The following is a 19,393-nucleotide window of genomic DNA, read 5'->3' as shown; positions in this document are numbered from 1 at the left end:
ACCCTAATTAATATAATTATTGACACAAGTAATTTTTAATAAAATGATTAAATTTAAATTTTGAAATTTCGCGCCAAATTGACGCTACTGCGCGTCGCTGTATTCGAGGTTCAAACTTTTGCTAAAGTGGGGGGCGGTCGATGAATCGAAAAGTCGATTGGTTTGTATCAACTGGCGGTCCAATAGCGGCAGTCAGTATCATCGAAATGGCAGCAGTAGTCCAGATCTTTCTTTACGTTTGAATTGAGAGACAGTATCGCAGTTACGTCGTGTAATTATCCATTAAATTTGTTGCTCATAGTTATTGTTTAATTAAATTGTGCAGTGTTTGTAAAATGTTAATTGTGCAAAATGTCTGTGGTGTCGTTAAGTGTCAAGTGTTCAGTGGTAGTGTAAAGTGTTGCTGATGGCTGATGCTGACAACTTCCTAGTTTCTGAGCAAAATCATCTGGCATCGTCTGGTGGGAAATAGCAGTCAAGGGACATTTTTTTAGCTGCAGCACTTGGAGCTATTTAAATTAAATCTCCAAGTGTATTAGGACACCCTTCTGCATATTATTTCCCCGCCAAGGTTTGTTCAATCACTCAAGTGTTTTTTTTTCTAATATTTTAAATATTTTTCTATCATATTCCGCCATTTTATTTTGACAAGATTTTTAATTTTTCTCCAATTTCTAATAATTTATTATTCAAATATTTAAATTTACCGCGCAAGTAATGAGAATGATTAATAAAAATAAAATATGTCTAGTATATTTTTAAGTCTGGATACTAAAAAACAATGACAGGAAAATTTCAAAAACTGTATGAGAATTTCAAAAATTCATACGACAATTATTTCGATAATTAAAAACACTAAAATTTAAAATTCCCGCTACAGTTAATATGCATTAACAACAAAATTTCTTTATTGTTTGCGTCATATAAATTTCATGTTTCATTGCGCCCAATCTATTCTAATAAATTTAAAAAAAAAAAAAAAAAAAAAAAAAAAAAAAAAAAAAACAAACAAACAAACAAACAAACAAATGATAATTGTAACTATTAAAGTACCCAATCACAGTCTACATTTTTTATTAAAAAAATTATTTATTCTTTCATGATTTCGATATTTTTAATCACATATTTATTTAATTATTTTAAAAAAAAACTTTAAATTTCATGTGGCTTACAAATTGACAATTTGAGACCTCTATAAACCTGATGAATTTCACAAAATTGCGAACAACAGTCATTGTCTGATAAACACTGAAATAAAAAGAAAACATATTTCTATATTTATATAAATATGATAAATTACAATTTTTTATAATTAAATTTACTTACAAAGCCATGAAGTTTGCATTTTGCTACATCAGGATATTTTTTATGTTGAGATTTATCCGCGGTTGTAAAATTTATTTTTATTATCGCAATGATAAAAAGTAATTGAAAAATTTTATTCATATTTCTGATAAAAATAGAAAAATTAGTTAATTAAATAAATAAATTATAATAATGAATTACTTACAAAAATAATTAACGTGAATATTAAATGTTAAATTTCTCATTTATTCCCGGTGTTCTTTTTTCAGTCGCTGGCACTCACATGAATTTAATTATTTCTTTTGTGATCATGAACCCAAACTCCAAACAAAGTAATTAATAATTCTTTTATCTTTTAATTTAATGACACTTTCATATCTGTTTAAAAATATAAAATTTTTTTATTAAAGTTCAGTTTCTATTACAAAAAAATTCTATTTTAAAAGCTGATAACTTTCAAAATTAGAAACTCATAAAAAATTTAATCACTCAGTTTTAATTTAATGAGTTAAATTTTTTATTTTTGTTCGAGCCTTTTTTTATTTTTTTATAAAAAAGTTTTTTAAAAAACGAGCTTGTGTGCAAAAATAAAAAATCGAACTCTTACTTTATGAATCTGCAAAAATATCTTCATCCTCATCGACTTGTTCATTAGAAATTTTATTTTCTCCGCCTGTAGATTTATCTCCAAGTCTCCCTGGATGCTGAGTGCGATACAAATCCACCAGGAATTTATCCAAAACCTTGAGCGGAATTTCCAAACTGGTTTTGTGCGCATATGAAATTAAATTCCCGCGTTTGTCAGTTAACTTCAAATTATTCGAATCAATGTAATTATTTTTTTCATCAATAACCCGCCAAAGTGTCGGTGCCGCTAGCGGATCAAAGGAATCAACATCCGCTGGATCAAATGGTACAGAGACTCGGTTCGTTGCCGGATGAATTGAAAACGGGAGTTTCAATAAATGATTCAACGTCGTCGTGACATTTCTGTCAATTCGCGGGTAGCAATAGAGTAATTTTATTTCTTCAATAAAATATTTATTGTCGATCCAGACTCCGCTTTCCTGAAATTTAAAATTTTAAAATTACATCAAAAATAATTTTTAAAAATTAGGGATCTTAAAAACTTACAGATGAAATTTTGGAGTTGAAATAATTAACAAAAGCGTTCCAACGATCCTCACTTTTGTCGATTGATTCAAATAACTTCCTAACTTCATCTTTGGTACCTCGACTTGGTAATAGATCGATAAATTTATCGATACGTTCATTGCCCAGCATATCTTGCTCGATGACGCACAGAGGAATAAAAACTTGATCGATTATTTTTAATGAACGTTCTAAAAATGGATTTATTATATTTATTTTAATCCGACTTCTACCGAAACAATTTCCGGATATCAATTGATAAAAGCCGGATATTGATGAACGCTTGAGTGTGTCGTACATCAGAACTTCTTTGTCGCAAACCCATGCGTGGATTCCACGACGACCGGAAAATGCCCATAGGATATTTTTAAAATTCCAGTCTTCTGTAATTTAATAATAAATTTTATCAGATCTTTTGTCAGTAGATTAAGACCCATGGGACCAATATGAAAGTACAAATTTATATGGGAATCTATGGATTTCCATATAATCCTAGATTTTTTTGATAGGACAATTGAAAACATTAATTAATTAAGAGTATTAATTACCTTGAAGAGATGAATGTATTATTTTACAAGCAACTTTCATAAATTTCCAACATTTCCCACATATTTTATCTTTAGCACAACAAATTCTTATGTCATCATAATCAGTCAAGTCGATATCAATCACCAACTCTTTTTTCAATGGTATCAGTTTTGTTTTCGAGTTCCATAAAGGTCTGAAATATTTTCAAATTAATTAATTAATTCAAAAAAAAAATTTAAATAATTATTCTTACCTCTTATTATAAATCGGACCGACATCGATTCTATTAGGAATTAGTTTAAGCAATTTTTCAAATAATTCTTTTTCATTTTCAAATGATTCATACCGTGAAAATTTTTCCTCCACTGTTCTGAAAGAAAATTCTCTCAATTCAAATGGTTCAACTGTAAACACATAAATATATTTTATTAACAATTTATATAAATTTCCACCTACAGTTTTTTCAATTTTCCAAGTGTGCATATTTTTAGTTTCTTTGTAAATATACCAGACATGACATTTTATAATTTTTAAATAAATATAGTAATTAAAATAACGAATTTTAAAAAAACGCGCGAATTTTTTGATTTAAATACTAATTTTTAAATTTTTATTATACTTACATTTTACGAATGTGAGTGTAGCCGACATCAAACAATTGATAAATTTCAAATAAATAGATTTAAATAATCACATTTTTAAAAATGCGCGCGATTTTTCAATTATTTAAATACGCATTTTTTTCTATTTACGTTTTATTTATTTATTTAAAAAATTTTCAATTGTCAGTTACATTTACACTCATTACTTTTTAATTATTTATTTAAAAATTTGAAAAATTCCCGCCTGTCAGTTACATTTACATTTATGCATATTTTTAATTTGATTTGTTAAAAAAAAAAAATCCTACAATTTTTGATTATCTACTAATGTTAGGATCATATATTTTCAAAAATTTAATTACATGACACATATATTAAAAACATATAAATATATAATACTTACTATTGCCGTAGGTTAACCATAACTTTATTTTATTTTTAGGAAATACTGATTTATAATAATCTTTAAGAAACATATGTTTAGTATTTTTGTGCATGGTGATTATATATATATATATATATATATATATATTTTTAAATTTTTATTTCACTTTCATTGTTTACTAAACAAGTACATGTGTACAGTGTTTTTGTTGTTTTGAAAAAACCGAAGATATCCGAAGTTAATTTTTTCCGAACTGTTCTATGAAAAATTTACGTAAGTAAAAAAAAAAATTCAAAATTCAATAATAAATATTGACAGTAATTATTTATGTAACAACTAATATCATTATTTATTTATTTGTAATCTGGTCCGACGACTGGTTCGCAGAATCAGATGCGCGCATGCGCGCCAACTGAGCGATTAAAAAAACAATAAAAAAAGAAGCCGGTACAGGGAAAGTTGGGTAAAAAATAAGACGCCATTGTGTGCGAGGTGAAGAACGAGATTGGAATATTTACGTGGGGTAACTTGGACCCCTGAATATTCGTTTTAGTAAAAACAATAACAATAATAAGAATATCAACGTTGGGTTTGAAACCCCTTGGTATTGTGATAAGTTTTGTTGGTAACAAGTGATTTAGTATTTAAGTGATTCTTATTTTAACCAGTGACTCCAATAAAAAATGACATGGTGTGACTGATGGTCACAATGTCAAGAGGAGAGACTGTAGGATTTAAATAAACCGGGAGTAAGTTTAAAATAATTAGGGCGGTTTATTTTTTTATTTTTAATCCTGGTTAAAAGAAACGATTCAAATTTACTGCTGTATAGATATACATTGAACATTGAGTAAATAATTTTGTTTAATCAGGAAAAGAGCAATGGATCCAATGGAGTGGTTTGCATGGAATCTTAAGCAATGGCGGGACGAATTGACAAAGACTGATCTTGATGATATGAAACAAGTCGAGAGAATTTACGAGCATGTTAAGGAACAGCAGACTGTAAGATGGGAACTGATGTCTCAGTGGCTGAGAGTTAATGCTGGTGAATTGCCATTTGATACCGAGCCCTGGTTGTCTGCTGATCCACCTCCAGAATCAGCGGATGTTGATAAAGATGCTGCTGTCGCTGCGGCAGAGGTAATTAATTCAATGAGCCCGAGCGTGTTGCAGAGAGGTGTAAATAAACTGTCAAGTATTTTATCCGATGATGAAGTGAGTGATAGTGAATCACTTCCTCGAGATAAAGACAACGGGTTCGGGTCTTTTAAACCTGAGGCTAAGGAACAAGTGCTCGATTCCCGGATCCAGAAATCTTACGGCGATCTGATGTCAGGTGACGAGACTGCGATATCTGAATCTTCCTGGTCCAGCAATAGGATTAAGTTGAAGTTAAAGTCTACTGGTAAAATTAAACCGAGTAAAGTAAGTGACCCAATTAAGAATATCAAAGCCAAAGCCAGAGCGAGAGCCAGGGCTAGGGCCAGAGTTAGAGCTAAAGATTCAATGGTTAATCCTAAGCAAGCAAGACGAAGTTTGTCGCCTGGCAAACAAGCTCCCAGTCAAATTAGATTAAGAAAAAGTCCCATCAGAATTTTAAATCGAGTTCCGAGAACGAGATTAGTCGCTGAATGCTACAGATGCCATAAAGTTGGACACCGCTACAGAGATTGCAGGGAAATTTGGTGCCGTCGTTGCAAAATGCCAGACGTTACAGTACGGACGTGTCCCAATTGCAGGTTTACTGGACTTGACAATAACAATTGGGACGAAAAAAGAAATAGAAGTTACTCGGACAGCCGACAATCTCCAATTAGAAATATCAGGAGTCCCATTCGTCGGAGAGTTCGTCAGTGATTTTATTTTTTTATATTGTATATTACAGACAATAATTATTGTTTAATTAAATGTAGATTTAAGATTTTCTGTTAGTTCACTGACAATTTATAGAATTTTTTTTCTTAATTCAAGTGGTCAAATTGATTATCAATTTTTTTTTTAAATTAATTTGGTAATAAATATTTAGACGTAATCAACTTGTGTCAATGAAAAAAAAAATAGTTAAACTAGAGCAGTATTAATATAATAAATTAATTATAAATAGTTGACGTTATTACGTCTATTATATATATATTTTGATAAGAATCTATTAGTATATACAGAAAATAAATGATTTCTTGGCGCAAAAAAAATTTTACTTTTTTGAAGAAATTTTTTACTTAAGTCAAGAAATTATTTTCTTGGTTCAAAAGAATTTTTACTGCAGTTAAAAAAAATTAACTGGAGTCAAGACAAAAAATTCTTGAATCAAGTACAATTTAATTGAACCAAGAAAAATTTCTTCGTTTAAGAATTTTTTTACTTAAATCAATAAGATAAAATTCTTGAAAACTTTTTACTTTAGTCAAGAAAATTTTTACTTGTATCAAGAAAATTTTTTTTTTGTTCTGTATATTTTTTTTTATATATGTATATACAATATTAACTTGCTTTTGTTACCGCGATATACTGACGGTTTTCTTATATTTTATAAAATAATTTCTCCGATAAAAAAATCGACGATTAATCGAATAAAAAAAATGATTGATATAATTTTTATAAAGATATTTAATTACTAAGTAAAATTGTATAAATAAAGGTGTAATAAAATTGAAACAATTGGAAAGATTATATTGTTTAATACTTGTTAAAAATATAAATTTCATAAATTTAAATCTAAAAATTTTAATTTGTTTTTTTTTTGTTTCTTTTTTAATTTTATACATAATAAAATTACATATATTTAGCGCAATATTTAACAACATCACAAGTAATTAAACTTGTAAAAAAAATATAAAACAATGTTTTGTTACGACCGAAGGTTTTAATTAAGACTACAGAAATTTTAAACTTTTTACAAACTCGGCAATTAGCAATCGCGTTGCTCTGTACATGTTAAAAAAACAAAAAACAATTAGAATTGTACTATGACGTGGACTTAGAGCCGAGCAAAAGCTCAAGAAAATAAATTTTCTTATTTTTTTTTTTTAAATATTAAAGTTATCAAGTCCATCAGTTAGGCAGCAATTGTTAATTATTATTATTAATATAATAAGTCCGTGAGTATCCTGCATCGGTCGGTAGTTACCTGACAATTATTAATAATTAATCAATAAAAAAAAAAGTTACAAACTAATTCTTAATGAATTAATAATTAGATAACAATAATTACCGCAGTCGAGAGAAAGTTCGATAAATCAGGACACGAAAAAAAAAAAATAATTTATTTTATTGATAAATAAAATAAACTTTTTCCCGATATTTCAAAATAATTACAAAACTGTCTCATGACAGATCGAACCTCTCGAGTAGGCGCGTTATTTGAAATTAATTATTCACATAGTACCGATAAAATATTCAAAAAATTTTTTTAAATATTTAGCAGTACCTTAATATAAAATATTTATTTTTATTCTCATTTAAATAAAAATAAATTTAAAGACCATTGCAATACTATCGCGCAAAACAATTGTATGTACAATAAAAAAAAAATATAATAATTAATTGCATTCAAAACAAACTCACGCATACGTTACATTTTTTTTTCTTTTAAGTGTAACCTCAGTCTTCTTCGTCTGCAGTCTCGCAATCCTATTTACATTTTTTTTCTTTTTTTTTCATGGTCACAACTATTTACACGGGACTTGAACATGAATAATTAAAATCTAGGTAAATGATAAAAAAATGATGAGATTTAAACGCTAAATCTCGTTAAATATTTACAGTATAAAATAATTAATTAATTAATTAATAACTAATAGACTAAACTATTTTGATGGCATTGTCGATGTGAAGTTTCGACAGAGACTTTTTGACCCTGAGGGCGGTCAATCTCACTGCTGGATTGCCATGCCAACATTCAGTCATGACTTTGCTCAAAGCGGAAAGAACCTGGAGAGAAAAAAATAATTATAAAGTACATTTTTATAGGGGCGAAATCAGGAGGATTAGAGTGAAGACTTACCGGATCATGTTCCCAGCGTGTAGGGATAACTGGCCTGAGCCTCTTAACACAGACAGCGAGTCTCATGTCCTCGAAATTAGGATCACTTGGTACGACATCGTGATAAGGCAGACCGTAAGGCTCCGCAGTGGATACTTTACCACCGGATACGCATCTTCTACACACCTCCCACAGCACCAGTCCCACGGAATACATGTCAGCCATTTTAAAAGCATCGAATGACGTGGTATTGAGACTTTCGTCTAAGACTTCTGGCGCCATGTATCGCCGGGTCCCGACTCTAGTATTGGGGGCGATGTCTATCTCCCCGGTATCGCTGTGAATTAAAAATAAATAAATAAATATATAATACTGAGGTGTGCCCGAATCAATCAAAAGATTTATTTTAAGACGAAATCCTCAGAAAAAAAAAATGCTTTAGTTAAGAAGCTTACCTGAGAAACCGGACGGCGAGACCGAAATCAGCGATAACACACTCGCCGTTCCTCTTTACAAGGATATTTCGACTCTTAATATCGCGATGTGCGATCGCAGGTTTGCCGCGGGTACCAAAAATTTCCGTATGGAGATGAGCTATTCCGGATGCTATGGACAGACAGATTGTAAAGAGAGTCTGATGATCCAGGACCGTTGTCTGCAGATAGTCATGAAGTGATCCACGTTCATGGTAATCTGTTATCAGCAACATTTGCGTCCAAGTACCAGTTCCCTTGATGTCCGCAGCAATGAATCCCAGAATATTGTCGTGTCTCATAAGAACAGTCTGATAGATTTCCGTTTCGCGGAACCACGAGGCTTCTTCAAGTGTGAAAAATACCTTGACAGCGACTTTTTCACCGCGCCAACGTGCTAACCAGACTTCGCCGAAACGGCCTTTGCCAACGCACTGGGACAACGCGAGCTGCTTAGCAATCGTCCGTTGCACGAGCAATGGAAGACCTGATCCAGAACCAGAGCTGTGTTCGATCAGGTCTTTGAGGGTTCCCTGGGAGGACACCAGACAAGGATCGCGTTCTCTGCGTCCATATTTACGGTACAGTAATACGACTGCTATGATAATTGCGACGCAGCAGGCCGACATTGTGACGGCAATTATTATCAGCGGACCTCCAGTTTTCATGGAGGCTGGATTGGGTGCTGGCGTAGAAGGCGCAATGTAATCAGGAAACACATCTCTGTTGCATAAATCAGTACTATTACAGCAGATTACAGTCTTGGTTTTCAAACGCGGTATCACGTTTCCTTTGCACTGCATGAAAGCGCTTTCATCGTCTCGAGATAAGCAACCGAAGGAATATTCTGGCACGTACTCTCCGAGATCTCGGTCCCACACTTCGTCAACTGCGCTGAAGCAGAAACTTCCTGGACCAAGTTTGCATGTTCCGTTTTGCTGATCATCACTGCAGTAGCCGTCACAATAACACTCTATTCCAGCCACTGTAATTACAAAAGATCATTATTTTTTATTGGTATTGTTGATGCAGAAAATTTATCGTGTATTGAACAACAGTCTGATATTAATAAACGACTAGCTGGTGGAGTGGAACGAATGGGAGAAGAACATCATTGAGTAAAAAAAAAACAACGTCCTTGCCTGGGGCGCGGATGTAGGAGGAACGGACCTTTTACGGTATTTTTCGTATCGCAATTAATTGCTAACTCGTACTTTCACCGTAACGTTTAACGCTTGTGTTCTTTTTTTTTTAAATCTCTCGCCAATACATTCCGGCATTCTATTCCTTAGACTGTACAGCGCGGAAATGTATAGTATGCAAAAAATTTTTTATTTGTCCCAAGAAATCGTTTTTTTTTTTTGCATCGTGAATTGAAAACTAAAATTTTTCTAGAACTAGAAAAAATTTCTTGACTCAATAATTTTTTTCTCGCTTCAAAAAAATTTTGTCTTGTGTCAGGGTTCTGTTAATATGCGAGTGCATATTATATGCGAAGCGAGTAGCGCAGAAGCAATTGTAGATGCAAATGTTAATGGTAGTTTTGTATGGTAATAAAAACGTCGTCATCTTCATCTTGCATTTTATTTAAACCCGTATATATGTATGTATATTTATACTGACGAGTGGTGATACACGATGACGATTAATTCCGTCTGGCTGTGTCCTTATATTAGTACCCCAGTAAAACTCTCGTTGTCTGCATCCAGGTGGAGGGGATTTACCGGGTTCTATAAGTGTAACAGTGGAATCTGGAGTGCATTTTGTGTCGGGAGATCAGACAGACGAAGAATGCAACTGGACAAATTTAAAGTTACTTGGATTTTAAATTATTTTTGGACCCTCGAACTAATTGTTAAGTCGGGGTCTACTCTTTTTATTTCGTTATATTTATATACTTGGGTATAATGAAGTAGATTAATTTTAAAAATATGAGGTGAGAAATGAAAAGAGTCGGTGTAAGATAAAAGATGTGAGATGGAACAAATTAAAAGTGACACTAATGTAGAGATGTAGACTGAGGAGAGATACAGCAGCTGAGAAAAGGATTTGAATAGACATTGAGAAATAAACGATCCGCGCGATAATTGCGGTCTGGATGAACCGCTAGTGTAGTAAGAATAAGCTACGACATATACTATATACATATATATATATATATATATATATATATATATATATATATATATATATATATATATATATATATATATATATATATATATATATATATATTATATATTTATAAACATATATGTATATAGCAAGCAAGCAATAGTTGAGGCTGCTGCCCGGCGAGATATGTAGTGTGGGCGGACGAGCATCTCAGCCCACAGTTGGGAAAAAAAGAAGGAAAAGGGTGCGGCGGGTTCAGGAAACTCGGGATACACGCTGGGTACATGTACTACCACCTCTTCCTCCATTCAATTCCCCGTGTACGTTTTTTTTATTCGTTTTCTCTGTCGCGTATTCGTCTCTTTTATTTTCACAGTCTGGATATGTCGTTCGCGGCAGCTCTATGGTGTGGGGGTGGTAAGTCTACTTCCTGCACGTGTGCCACTGATTTTGCACGATACTCAGATCAATCACCGTGAGAAATTTATAGTGACTTGAATGGTTGGTATGATCGTGAGAAAGGTCATTGTAAGTTTGTAAAATATTGTTTCAATCAGAAGCTACTATTCTTGAAAGATTTTTGTCTTCGCAGAGGCGATATCTGTTGAGATTGTCTGATGCTACCGAATTCCCACAACCTAAAATATGACAAGTCTTGATAAGTGCCCAAAAAAAATTATTTCTCGCCCCAAGAAATCTTTTTTTTCTGTGGGGAATTAGAATTATTTAGGTATTTAAAAGCAGAACTTGGTAATTCTCTGACTATATCGGTAAATAATTGTGAGATTTGTGTTGCGGATGCGACGAGATGTTCACATTTCAAGACATAGAAGGCATTTAGGATGATCAAGACTAGACAGTCGAAGAGCGCAATTAATATTGTGCGAATTTTATAAAATTTAATGTCTTATGAGACCCAGTTTGTTTTGTTCTGATTTAAAATTAAGGCCCAATATTGCGTCGCGACGAAACCCAAACAGAACTGATACGTTGCAAGTTTCATTTGCTCGTACAAATGCATATTTTAATTCTTTTATTTTAACAGGTTGTAGACTTTGGAATGCGTTGCCACCGAGTATAACGTTATCATAAACTTTAGTTTAATTCAGATAAAAATGTTATTGGTATTTGTTAGAAAGAGAAGAGAATGGGCTAAATATATTGAATGATCTTGAGTAATTAGAGTTGATGTCTGTGAGATTAAAACTAACCATAATTATGATTATATTGTTAGTTAATTATTGTTTCAAAGTAGCCATTATTATTATCTGAATTATTATAAATTGTTTGTAACTTAATAATTTTAGATTTATGATCATATGGAGCAGCAGCTTTCTGATCGATAATTTAAAAAAATAAATAAATAAGATGTTTTTGACAAAAAGTCTTGACTATGGCTAAATGAATAAATGATAATTTATTATTTATGACATCGATAAATATCAAGTAATAATTTCCAATTTTAATTAAAAACTTGAAGTATAATTTATAAGAAAAAGGCGTTTGGATAAAATATTATAAAAATATTTAAAGTAAGAGGGTTCAGTGAAGCATGTAAGAGAATGCTTGCCGTGGAATGTCCAAGCTTGGAAAGAGCTAATGTAGTGTCTAGAAATGAATACAAGGGATTAAAAAGAGTAAAAAAATAATATTAGCATAACGCGTAACGGAGATGAGTTCTGTTTAGTTGGCTGGGGTTTTTAAAAGTGACCTGGAGCCGTCAGTCCCAGCGCAGGCGCCAGCAATACAATTCTACACATACATTTATATATAAACATATAAAAAAACAAGTTAATAAGTATCGTATAAAGATTCATTTGAAATAAAACACACATTGAAGACACTAGAGGAAAAGAAAAAGCGCGGGATTTACGAATAATGCCAACAGTGCCAGCGATTCTTGTTATCTATCGCGTCACGGCTCTTATATATGTGATGTACATATGTATAAGACGGTTACATGTTATGTGGTGATGTGTAAAAGGAGACCCAAGAAAACGATAATTGCAACTGCCACCCGCAAGTCTATTTTACGACGACCGTTTCTATATTTACGTCGCGGTACGAGGGATTGACCCACCCCCTCCACTTCTTACAACATAACACGTTTTTTATTAAGTTTTTGCGTCTACGCCTAAAATTATAACAATAGTCATTTGCCGACAACATTCTTCAAGTATAATTACTTTTATTACAAAGCGTAATCGGTTTAAAGATAATTCTTTATTGTAGTAGATAAACTAATTGTTAAATATCTACTACACTGCTGTAATTACGAGGTGTAGATGTTTTTATGCCGTAGTAAAAGGAATGGGTTAAAGATAATATTCAATTGATAGCCGTCCAATAGTAAAGTTATTTCAAAAAATAATGTCAATGATCATTACATTGGATAAAAATATTTCATTGATTAATGGGCATAAATTGCTTTAATTACAGAATTACTCAAGTGTGTAGTATGTATTAATTGTAATTGTAATTCAGCGGTAGAATGTATGAGAAGGAAATAAAAATTCAATGCTCAGATGTCGGCTTATAGACTAACGAAATAGAATTTATTTAACGTTGGATGTAAGATTGTTATTTGTAGAGAAGAATGCAGTTAAAATTTATGAAAAAGCTGGTTTTAGTTCACTAGAATCTCCTTCAGATTTAGTTGGATGGATCGTGAGTCTGTTGATGATGGTTTTATATGAAGGCCTTGACTTGAATTTAATGCTCAAGCGATCGTTCAATTCTCTTATCCAGCATCACGCAATGTAACATCTCAGAATACCAAGTACGTCTTTGTATTGCTGAGTAGCTGGTCCTCGAGGACAGGGTCTTAAAAATGTTTAACAGATGTCTGCTGACCCTACTTGATGCAACAGGAAGCACAAAATCCCGGGTTGAGGGGACACTGAATATGAAACAAGATCTGCTGACTTAACTAGACTAGGCATGGGACAGAGTCGGTGGAAATCCCATTGCTCAAAAATTTTTTGAGAAATAATTACCATGTCCCCTAGCCAGTGAGTCAGTGGTTTCCCTGTCGTAAATCCTACAAGTACTGTAAGACATAATACGTAATAATTGGATGACGTGAGTGTTTTCATTTAGATTTATCCGATGGCTGATGACGAATATACCAGTGAACTAATTTTCTTGACATATATTGATCGTTCGAACGTCCAAATACGATAGACTAGTGTACAGATTCATATAAAAATAATGTTTTTTATATAAATACATTGGGCATATATATATATTGTATATATGTATAGCCGAGTAGTTTTCAGTGGGTGAATTTGGCCTGCATTTTGTTTCTAGAGTCATGCCATAAAACGCGAAACTAATCGATGTGAAGTGTATGGGGGGATTCTATAGTCGGCACGACTTTAATATCAACCCTCTGTCGGACTTTTCTGAGAAATGAACAACCTTTTGCGAAACAAGTACACTTTAATGTTGTTGTTATTATTATTATTATATATTACTTTGATTAAATATAGTACACTAGTTGGTTTCATACGCGTGCGCGTTGGCGATCTTGTTTCTGTTCTCCCCTTCGCTGATGCGAACCAAGTCAAACACCTGTTCTTATCTTTCAGGACAGAAAGAGTTTGCGTTAAACCTGTAATGAAACATATTATACCGCGGATTGAGATATTAAATATACATGTTTTGTAAATGATAATTTTAAAAAATATCACAATATCCGGTTTCAATTGAGCTAAAACTCAACTGCAGATGTTTGAATCTTGTACTAATTTTTTTTTCTCATTCAGGATTCAGGATTATGATTTTCCTAGATAAGTCGCCCGCAAATTTATGAAAACACGCCTCAAGAAGCTTATTACATGGTTAAATTCGAAATCCATCCGAAATAATCCGGCTTCATGATCAGATTACCAATTGGGCCTCAGCAGAAATGGCTAAAGATGAAGCCTCATGAATGCACGCCACTATCTTTAATCTTTTGGTCTTCTCCGGCAGCAATATATCCATACATACATGCATACATACATATATGTACATATGAATACATGAGTTAAATATAATATAATATATAAGACTAGAGACTTCCATAATGTACGAACTGGTCTTGGTTTTCTCGTGGTGGTCGTCTTTGATACAAGAAACGAGAAACTGGAAGACGAGAATGGACGGGGGCACACGCATCTTTCACGTTTAAACTGCAGTCACGTACGCCGTGTGACCACTGATATTTCTCGGTTATAGTTTTTTTATTTCCATTGCTGTTGCTGTTGTTGTTGATTACTTTTTTAAACCCTTTTTCTCCTTATTCCCCACCTCATTCAACCTTGATGGACGCGATCTACTCTTGATGGATTTTACACCGTGGCGCCACACATCGCGTGCTTTTCCCATAACAACGTAAATACCATTTGAAGTACTCCAAGATATGCTTATAAGAACTCAAGCTACTTGTTCCGTGATAGCCTAATTCAATAGTATTTTAGATAAAAATTTCTTCTAAACGCGCCTGCGCGAAGGGATTTCTATAGATAATAAACTATTTTTCGAAAACAAGATAGTCTTTTTTACAGGATTTCTAACATCAGTTTCTTCACCATACTATATTTTTATCAAATTCCGCTAATGCGTTTTGATTTCATTCAAAAAAACGCGCGGGAATTTCTGTTTTTCAAAAATCATACTGTTCAAGACATGATTATAAGGAAACGGTTCATCTGACGGAAAATTTCAATCAGACCTTTTTTGTAGAGCATTCAATTTCCTTCAAAAAATGTATTCAAGTCAATTTCGTTTATCTCGATAGTTTGGGAATTATGGACCAAAAACCCGCGCCGTAAAGGAAAATTCAAAAATGCGATGATAGATCTAATATCAAGGGCTCAAATTTTCTGGTTCAGTTTATCCATATTAAAATATAAAAGTTTTGATATCATTTTTTTCAAAATTCGGTGGCAAATTTTCACAGTTTCATTCAAATTTATTAAAAAATCTTTCTGTGCAAGCATCACAATATTTTAACCCTTTTCCAGGGCTTCATATCAACTTGCGGTACAAACATTATTTTAAATACTCCCGATAATCTCTTGCCAATGTATATACATATATAAGTATAAATTCCATGTATTGTTGAATAAACTGCATTGCTAAGGCTTGATCTGACACGCGATCACAATGACAAATGGAATTGAGAAAATGCGATGGTTGCACAATCAACTAGACCAAATATTTGCTTAATCGTTAAGGCCCAACCCAACCTTTTAACCACTTTAACTACTCTACAACTTGAGACTTAACTGATAGTTAATACTCTTGTCTATACGTCTAGTCTTTACTCATATCTAAGTCTACCTGCGTCTAAGGGAATTTCCAAGCTAATGGAATTTACTATCGTTCTATCAGGGGGTCGGTCTAAAACTAAATATTAACCCGCCTAATCACTCGATTTTTGAACTAATAAACAGACTAAAGCTTGTTGTCAAAAACGAGGAGTTCGGTAATTTTTTTCGGGTAAATTCTGTAGGCGACAAAGTACTCAGCAGTAATTAATTTATAATGAAGTAGACTAGACATAACTTAGAATACTTTTTTTGCTAACGGAAAATAAATTATGAGTGAGGACTGCTCTTAAATAATATGTGGCACGTAAAACTTTTATAGCCGACACTATAATGCTGGGGATAAATTACAAGAAGCAGACGTGGGCTTTAAACTTTAGGTGGTACAATAAGTTGAATAGGATTTTTAAATGAAAAGAGTGTATATATATAGAGAACGTATAAGAAAATTGTATTATATGTATAGAAAAATAAAAAAAAGGTCAGACATTGTACTTTGCAGGTCGTAGAGTGAATCGAGCCAACAATAGGTCAGGTAAAATGTATGGATAAAAAAACCTCTACCCACACCTGGTGGAGGTTCGGCTAGAGGTCTTAAGACCAGATATTCAATATATGTATGTATGCATACCCATAGCCGATGGGTTTTAGACTAAAAAAATATCCCGGAGATTTCTTTAGAGCCTGAACTAACATTTTCTTTACTCGCTTTGTCTGCTTACTTTATTTTTTTGAATTTTTTTTTAAAAACTAATCTTTTGAGAATTTAAAAAAAGCGGTTTTCTGAAGGAATTTAAATGATGTTTATTTCAGAGATTCATACGCGCGCGAAATAATTAAATCTAGCAATTAGCAGTGAGTTATTTTATGACGAGTTGTTTTTATAAAAAATTGTAAGAAATTAAATTGTATATGATGGTAAAGATATCGTACGGATTAATGGCGGAAATCTTAGTAATGGTGTGATAAGTGATACTCTTTTGACAGTTTAAATGGTAATTTAATCCTTTTAACATTCCGCTTCAATATGTCGCTCGATGTTTATTTAAATTTAAATTTCAATGCATAAATAAACAAATTTTTTATTTGATCGTAAAAAGTGTTTCTGAGAAATTCAAATTTAAATTTTTAAATTTTATACACAACTTTGAAATTTACTTTTAAAAATTTTGAATTTTTATACAAAATCAAAATTTACTTTTAAAAATTTTGAATTTTTATACAAAATCAAAATTTATTTTTAAAAATTTTGAATTTTTATACAAAATCAAAATTTACTTTTAAAAATTTTGAATTTTTATACAAAATCAAAATTTATTTTTAAAAATTTTGAATTTTTATACAAAATCAAAATTTATTTTTAAAAATTTTGAATTTTTATACAAAATAAAAATTTACTTTTAAAAATTTTGAATTGTTATACAAAATCAAAATTTACTTTTAAAAATTTTAAATTTTAATACAAAATCAAAATTTATTTTAAAAAATTTTGAATTTTTATACAAAATTTAAAAATGTATTTTTTCAAATTTTTATACGAAAAAATTTATTTATTGAAATCTTTAATTTTTTTTTTTAAATTTCAAGTCCACTTGAGAAGTGAATACAAGAATTTAAGGGATAGGATCACATTTAAAAGTCTCACATGGACCTTAATGTAATGCAAGAACTAAAAGAACCTCGAGAAGGAAGACAAGGAGTTTTAAACGCGAGATAAAAGAAGACAGCGAGTGTCTATAGATCGCATGAGTAAGAGAGACACTTTTGAATTCGAAGAGGTGTGCGAGAGAAAGAGACTGAATATCCACTTCCCTACAAACTAACACAACCTTACTTTACATCCATACAAATAAAAGAAACAACTCAACAAAACTACACTACAGTACTACTGTAAACTCCATTTCCACTAGCGTTAAAAAAGTCAGTTCTTTAGTCGGAAAAAGAGTATAGTAATTGATAATTTAAATAACGAAATATATTTAAAATATTTGTGTCAGACTGCAAATCTGCAGGCGTAAAAGACAAATCGTGTTGTGTACGTGCGACATCTGATCCCCACATCTGTGTGGCAGAAGTTGTCTTGAAAGATCAAGTTCTCCGAAAAACAATACACGACTATGAAAAATACATTTTTTGAATTTCCCGCGGAATTATAATTATAAATAATTAGATGTGTGTTTGAATAATAAAATAATAATATTGTTTTTACTTACCACCAGTATTTTTAGAAATTAACACAGCGATAACGAGCCACAACAGGCCGTATTTACATTCGCGCGAACCCGTAGTAGCGGAGAGCGCAGCAGCCATTTTCTACACTCGAGAGCACATACTTTACTGTGACGTAGATAACGACCGTCCAGGCGCAAAAGCGCAGGCCAAATATCTTCGGTAATCTTCGGCTGGCAAGTGGGGGTACGGCGAGAAGTGGGATAAAATTTAACATTACTGAGATGCGGATTTTTAGTAGTGGGGGGTTGGGTCGGAGAGTGGGGATAGATCCCGAGGAGTGGGGACCGGCTCGGGAATAGTCGTGGTCGACGAGTGAGCATGCTCGTGAGTTCAGTCATTGAAGAAAGAGCTAGAGGAATATGGAATAAGAGGGAAAAGGATGTTGTGATAAAAGACTGAGAAGGAGAATCGACGACGGGCGTCGGGGGCGTCAGCTATGGCGGGAGAACGAGTCGGCGCCCTACGGGCGCCACACTGCCGCGACTCGGAGCCTTATATTTTCTATCTCTTTTATATTTGTCTCTCTCTTACTCGTAGGCTCTTATGGGGACTTCTAAGCCTTAATACATCAGGATAAACCGGCGGCTGTTGGTCAGACACTGGACCTCTACGTCCTATCCAAGATACTCTTGTTCTTGTTTATTCAATCAAGAAAACTGTTAAACTACACCACTACCTCTCATACATATATACAAATACAAATATATGTAAACTTAAGTTTTTTTGTTTAATTTCAAATTCAAAATACGCGCCATGCGCGGTGCCGCAAAAATGACCTCTGCACACTTGGCGCGGGAAATTTCAATTTTTTTTTTTTTTTTATTTTCAAATGTATCAGCTCTGTTTTGGTTGTAGACTTATTAATAGATATGACCAAACACTTTAATTAATGTAAAACAAAAAAGGTCGTTCAAGAGTTTGTAATCTATATATGTATATCTATATAAATACCGTTAGTTATAGCCCATATAAATTATAGAATAATGTTGCATAGTTGCGGTTTAGTTTGTAAATAACGAGATAGCTGAGCTGGATGGACAAGTTCAATCACCGTGAGAAATCGATTAAGACTAACTGACACACTTGAGATTAATTTTATTATTGTAATTGTTGATTCTTATTAAAGTCGATATAACATTTTAGTTTTCAGTCTTTTTTCTATTCATATATATATATATATATATATATATATATATATATATATATATATATATATATATATATATATTGAATGTTAAAACACCTTAGGTCATTAATCACCCAACGGCGATCGTTTATCGATTCAAAGTTTCCTATTAAAA

At 32.3% G+C, this 19,393-nt stretch overlaps 3 protein-coding genes across 3 annotated transcripts; 1 reads left to right on the top strand and 2 right to left on the bottom strand.

Moving 5' to 3' along the window:
• Positions 1-1,134: 1,134 nt before the first annotated feature.
• On the bottom strand, positions 1,135-4,363 carry LOC103580359 (DNA primase small subunit). The gene is made up of 8 exons (XM_008562080.2): positions 3,991-4,363; positions 3,239-3,389; positions 3,006-3,178; positions 2,440-2,840; positions 1,913-2,372; positions 1,511-1,683; positions 1,327-1,450; positions 1,135-1,248 (listed from the first exon to the last, which is right to left on the bottom strand). The coding sequence occupies exons 1-5, from the start codon at positions 4,082-4,084 to the stop codon at positions 1,914-1,916; spliced, it is 1,278 nt and encodes a 425-aa protein (XP_008560302.1). The 5' UTR covers positions 4,085-4,363; the 3' UTR covers positions 1,135-1,248; positions 1,327-1,450; positions 1,511-1,683; position 1,913.
• Positions 4,364-4,394: 31 nt separating this feature from the next.
• On the top strand, positions 4,395-6,150 carry LOC103580357 (uncharacterized). The gene is made up of 2 exons (XM_008562079.3): positions 4,395-4,721; positions 4,845-6,150. The coding sequence occupies exon 2, from the start codon at positions 4,855-4,857 to the stop codon at positions 5,830-5,832; it is 978 nt and encodes a 325-aa protein (XP_008560301.1). The 5' UTR covers positions 4,395-4,721; positions 4,845-4,854; the 3' UTR covers positions 5,833-6,150.
• Positions 6,151-6,695: 545 nt separating this feature from the next.
• LOC103580360 (bone morphogenetic protein receptor type-1B) lies at positions 6,696-18,185 on the bottom strand. Its single transcript, XM_008562081.3, has 4 exons — positions 18,074-18,185; positions 8,413-9,415; positions 7,979-8,294; positions 6,696-7,905 (listed from the first exon to the last, which is right to left on the bottom strand). Exons 1-4 carry the CDS (start codon positions 18,168-18,170, stop codon positions 7,777-7,779), a joined length of 1,545 nt encoding a protein of 514 aa, XP_008560303.1. The 5' UTR covers positions 18,171-18,185; the 3' UTR covers positions 6,696-7,776.
• Positions 18,186-19,393: the final 1,208 nt, after the last annotated feature.

This window comes from Microplitis demolitor, chromosome 2, assembly GCF_026212275.2.
Source record: "Microplitis demolitor isolate Queensland-Clemson2020A chromosome 2, iyMicDemo2.1a, whole genome shotgun sequence".
Lineage (NCBI taxonomy): Eukaryota > Metazoa > Arthropoda > Insecta > Hymenoptera > Braconidae > Microplitis > Microplitis demolitor.
The sequence above is the reverse complement of the archived record's forward strand: the minus strand, read 5'-3'. Positions and strand labels throughout refer to the sequence as shown.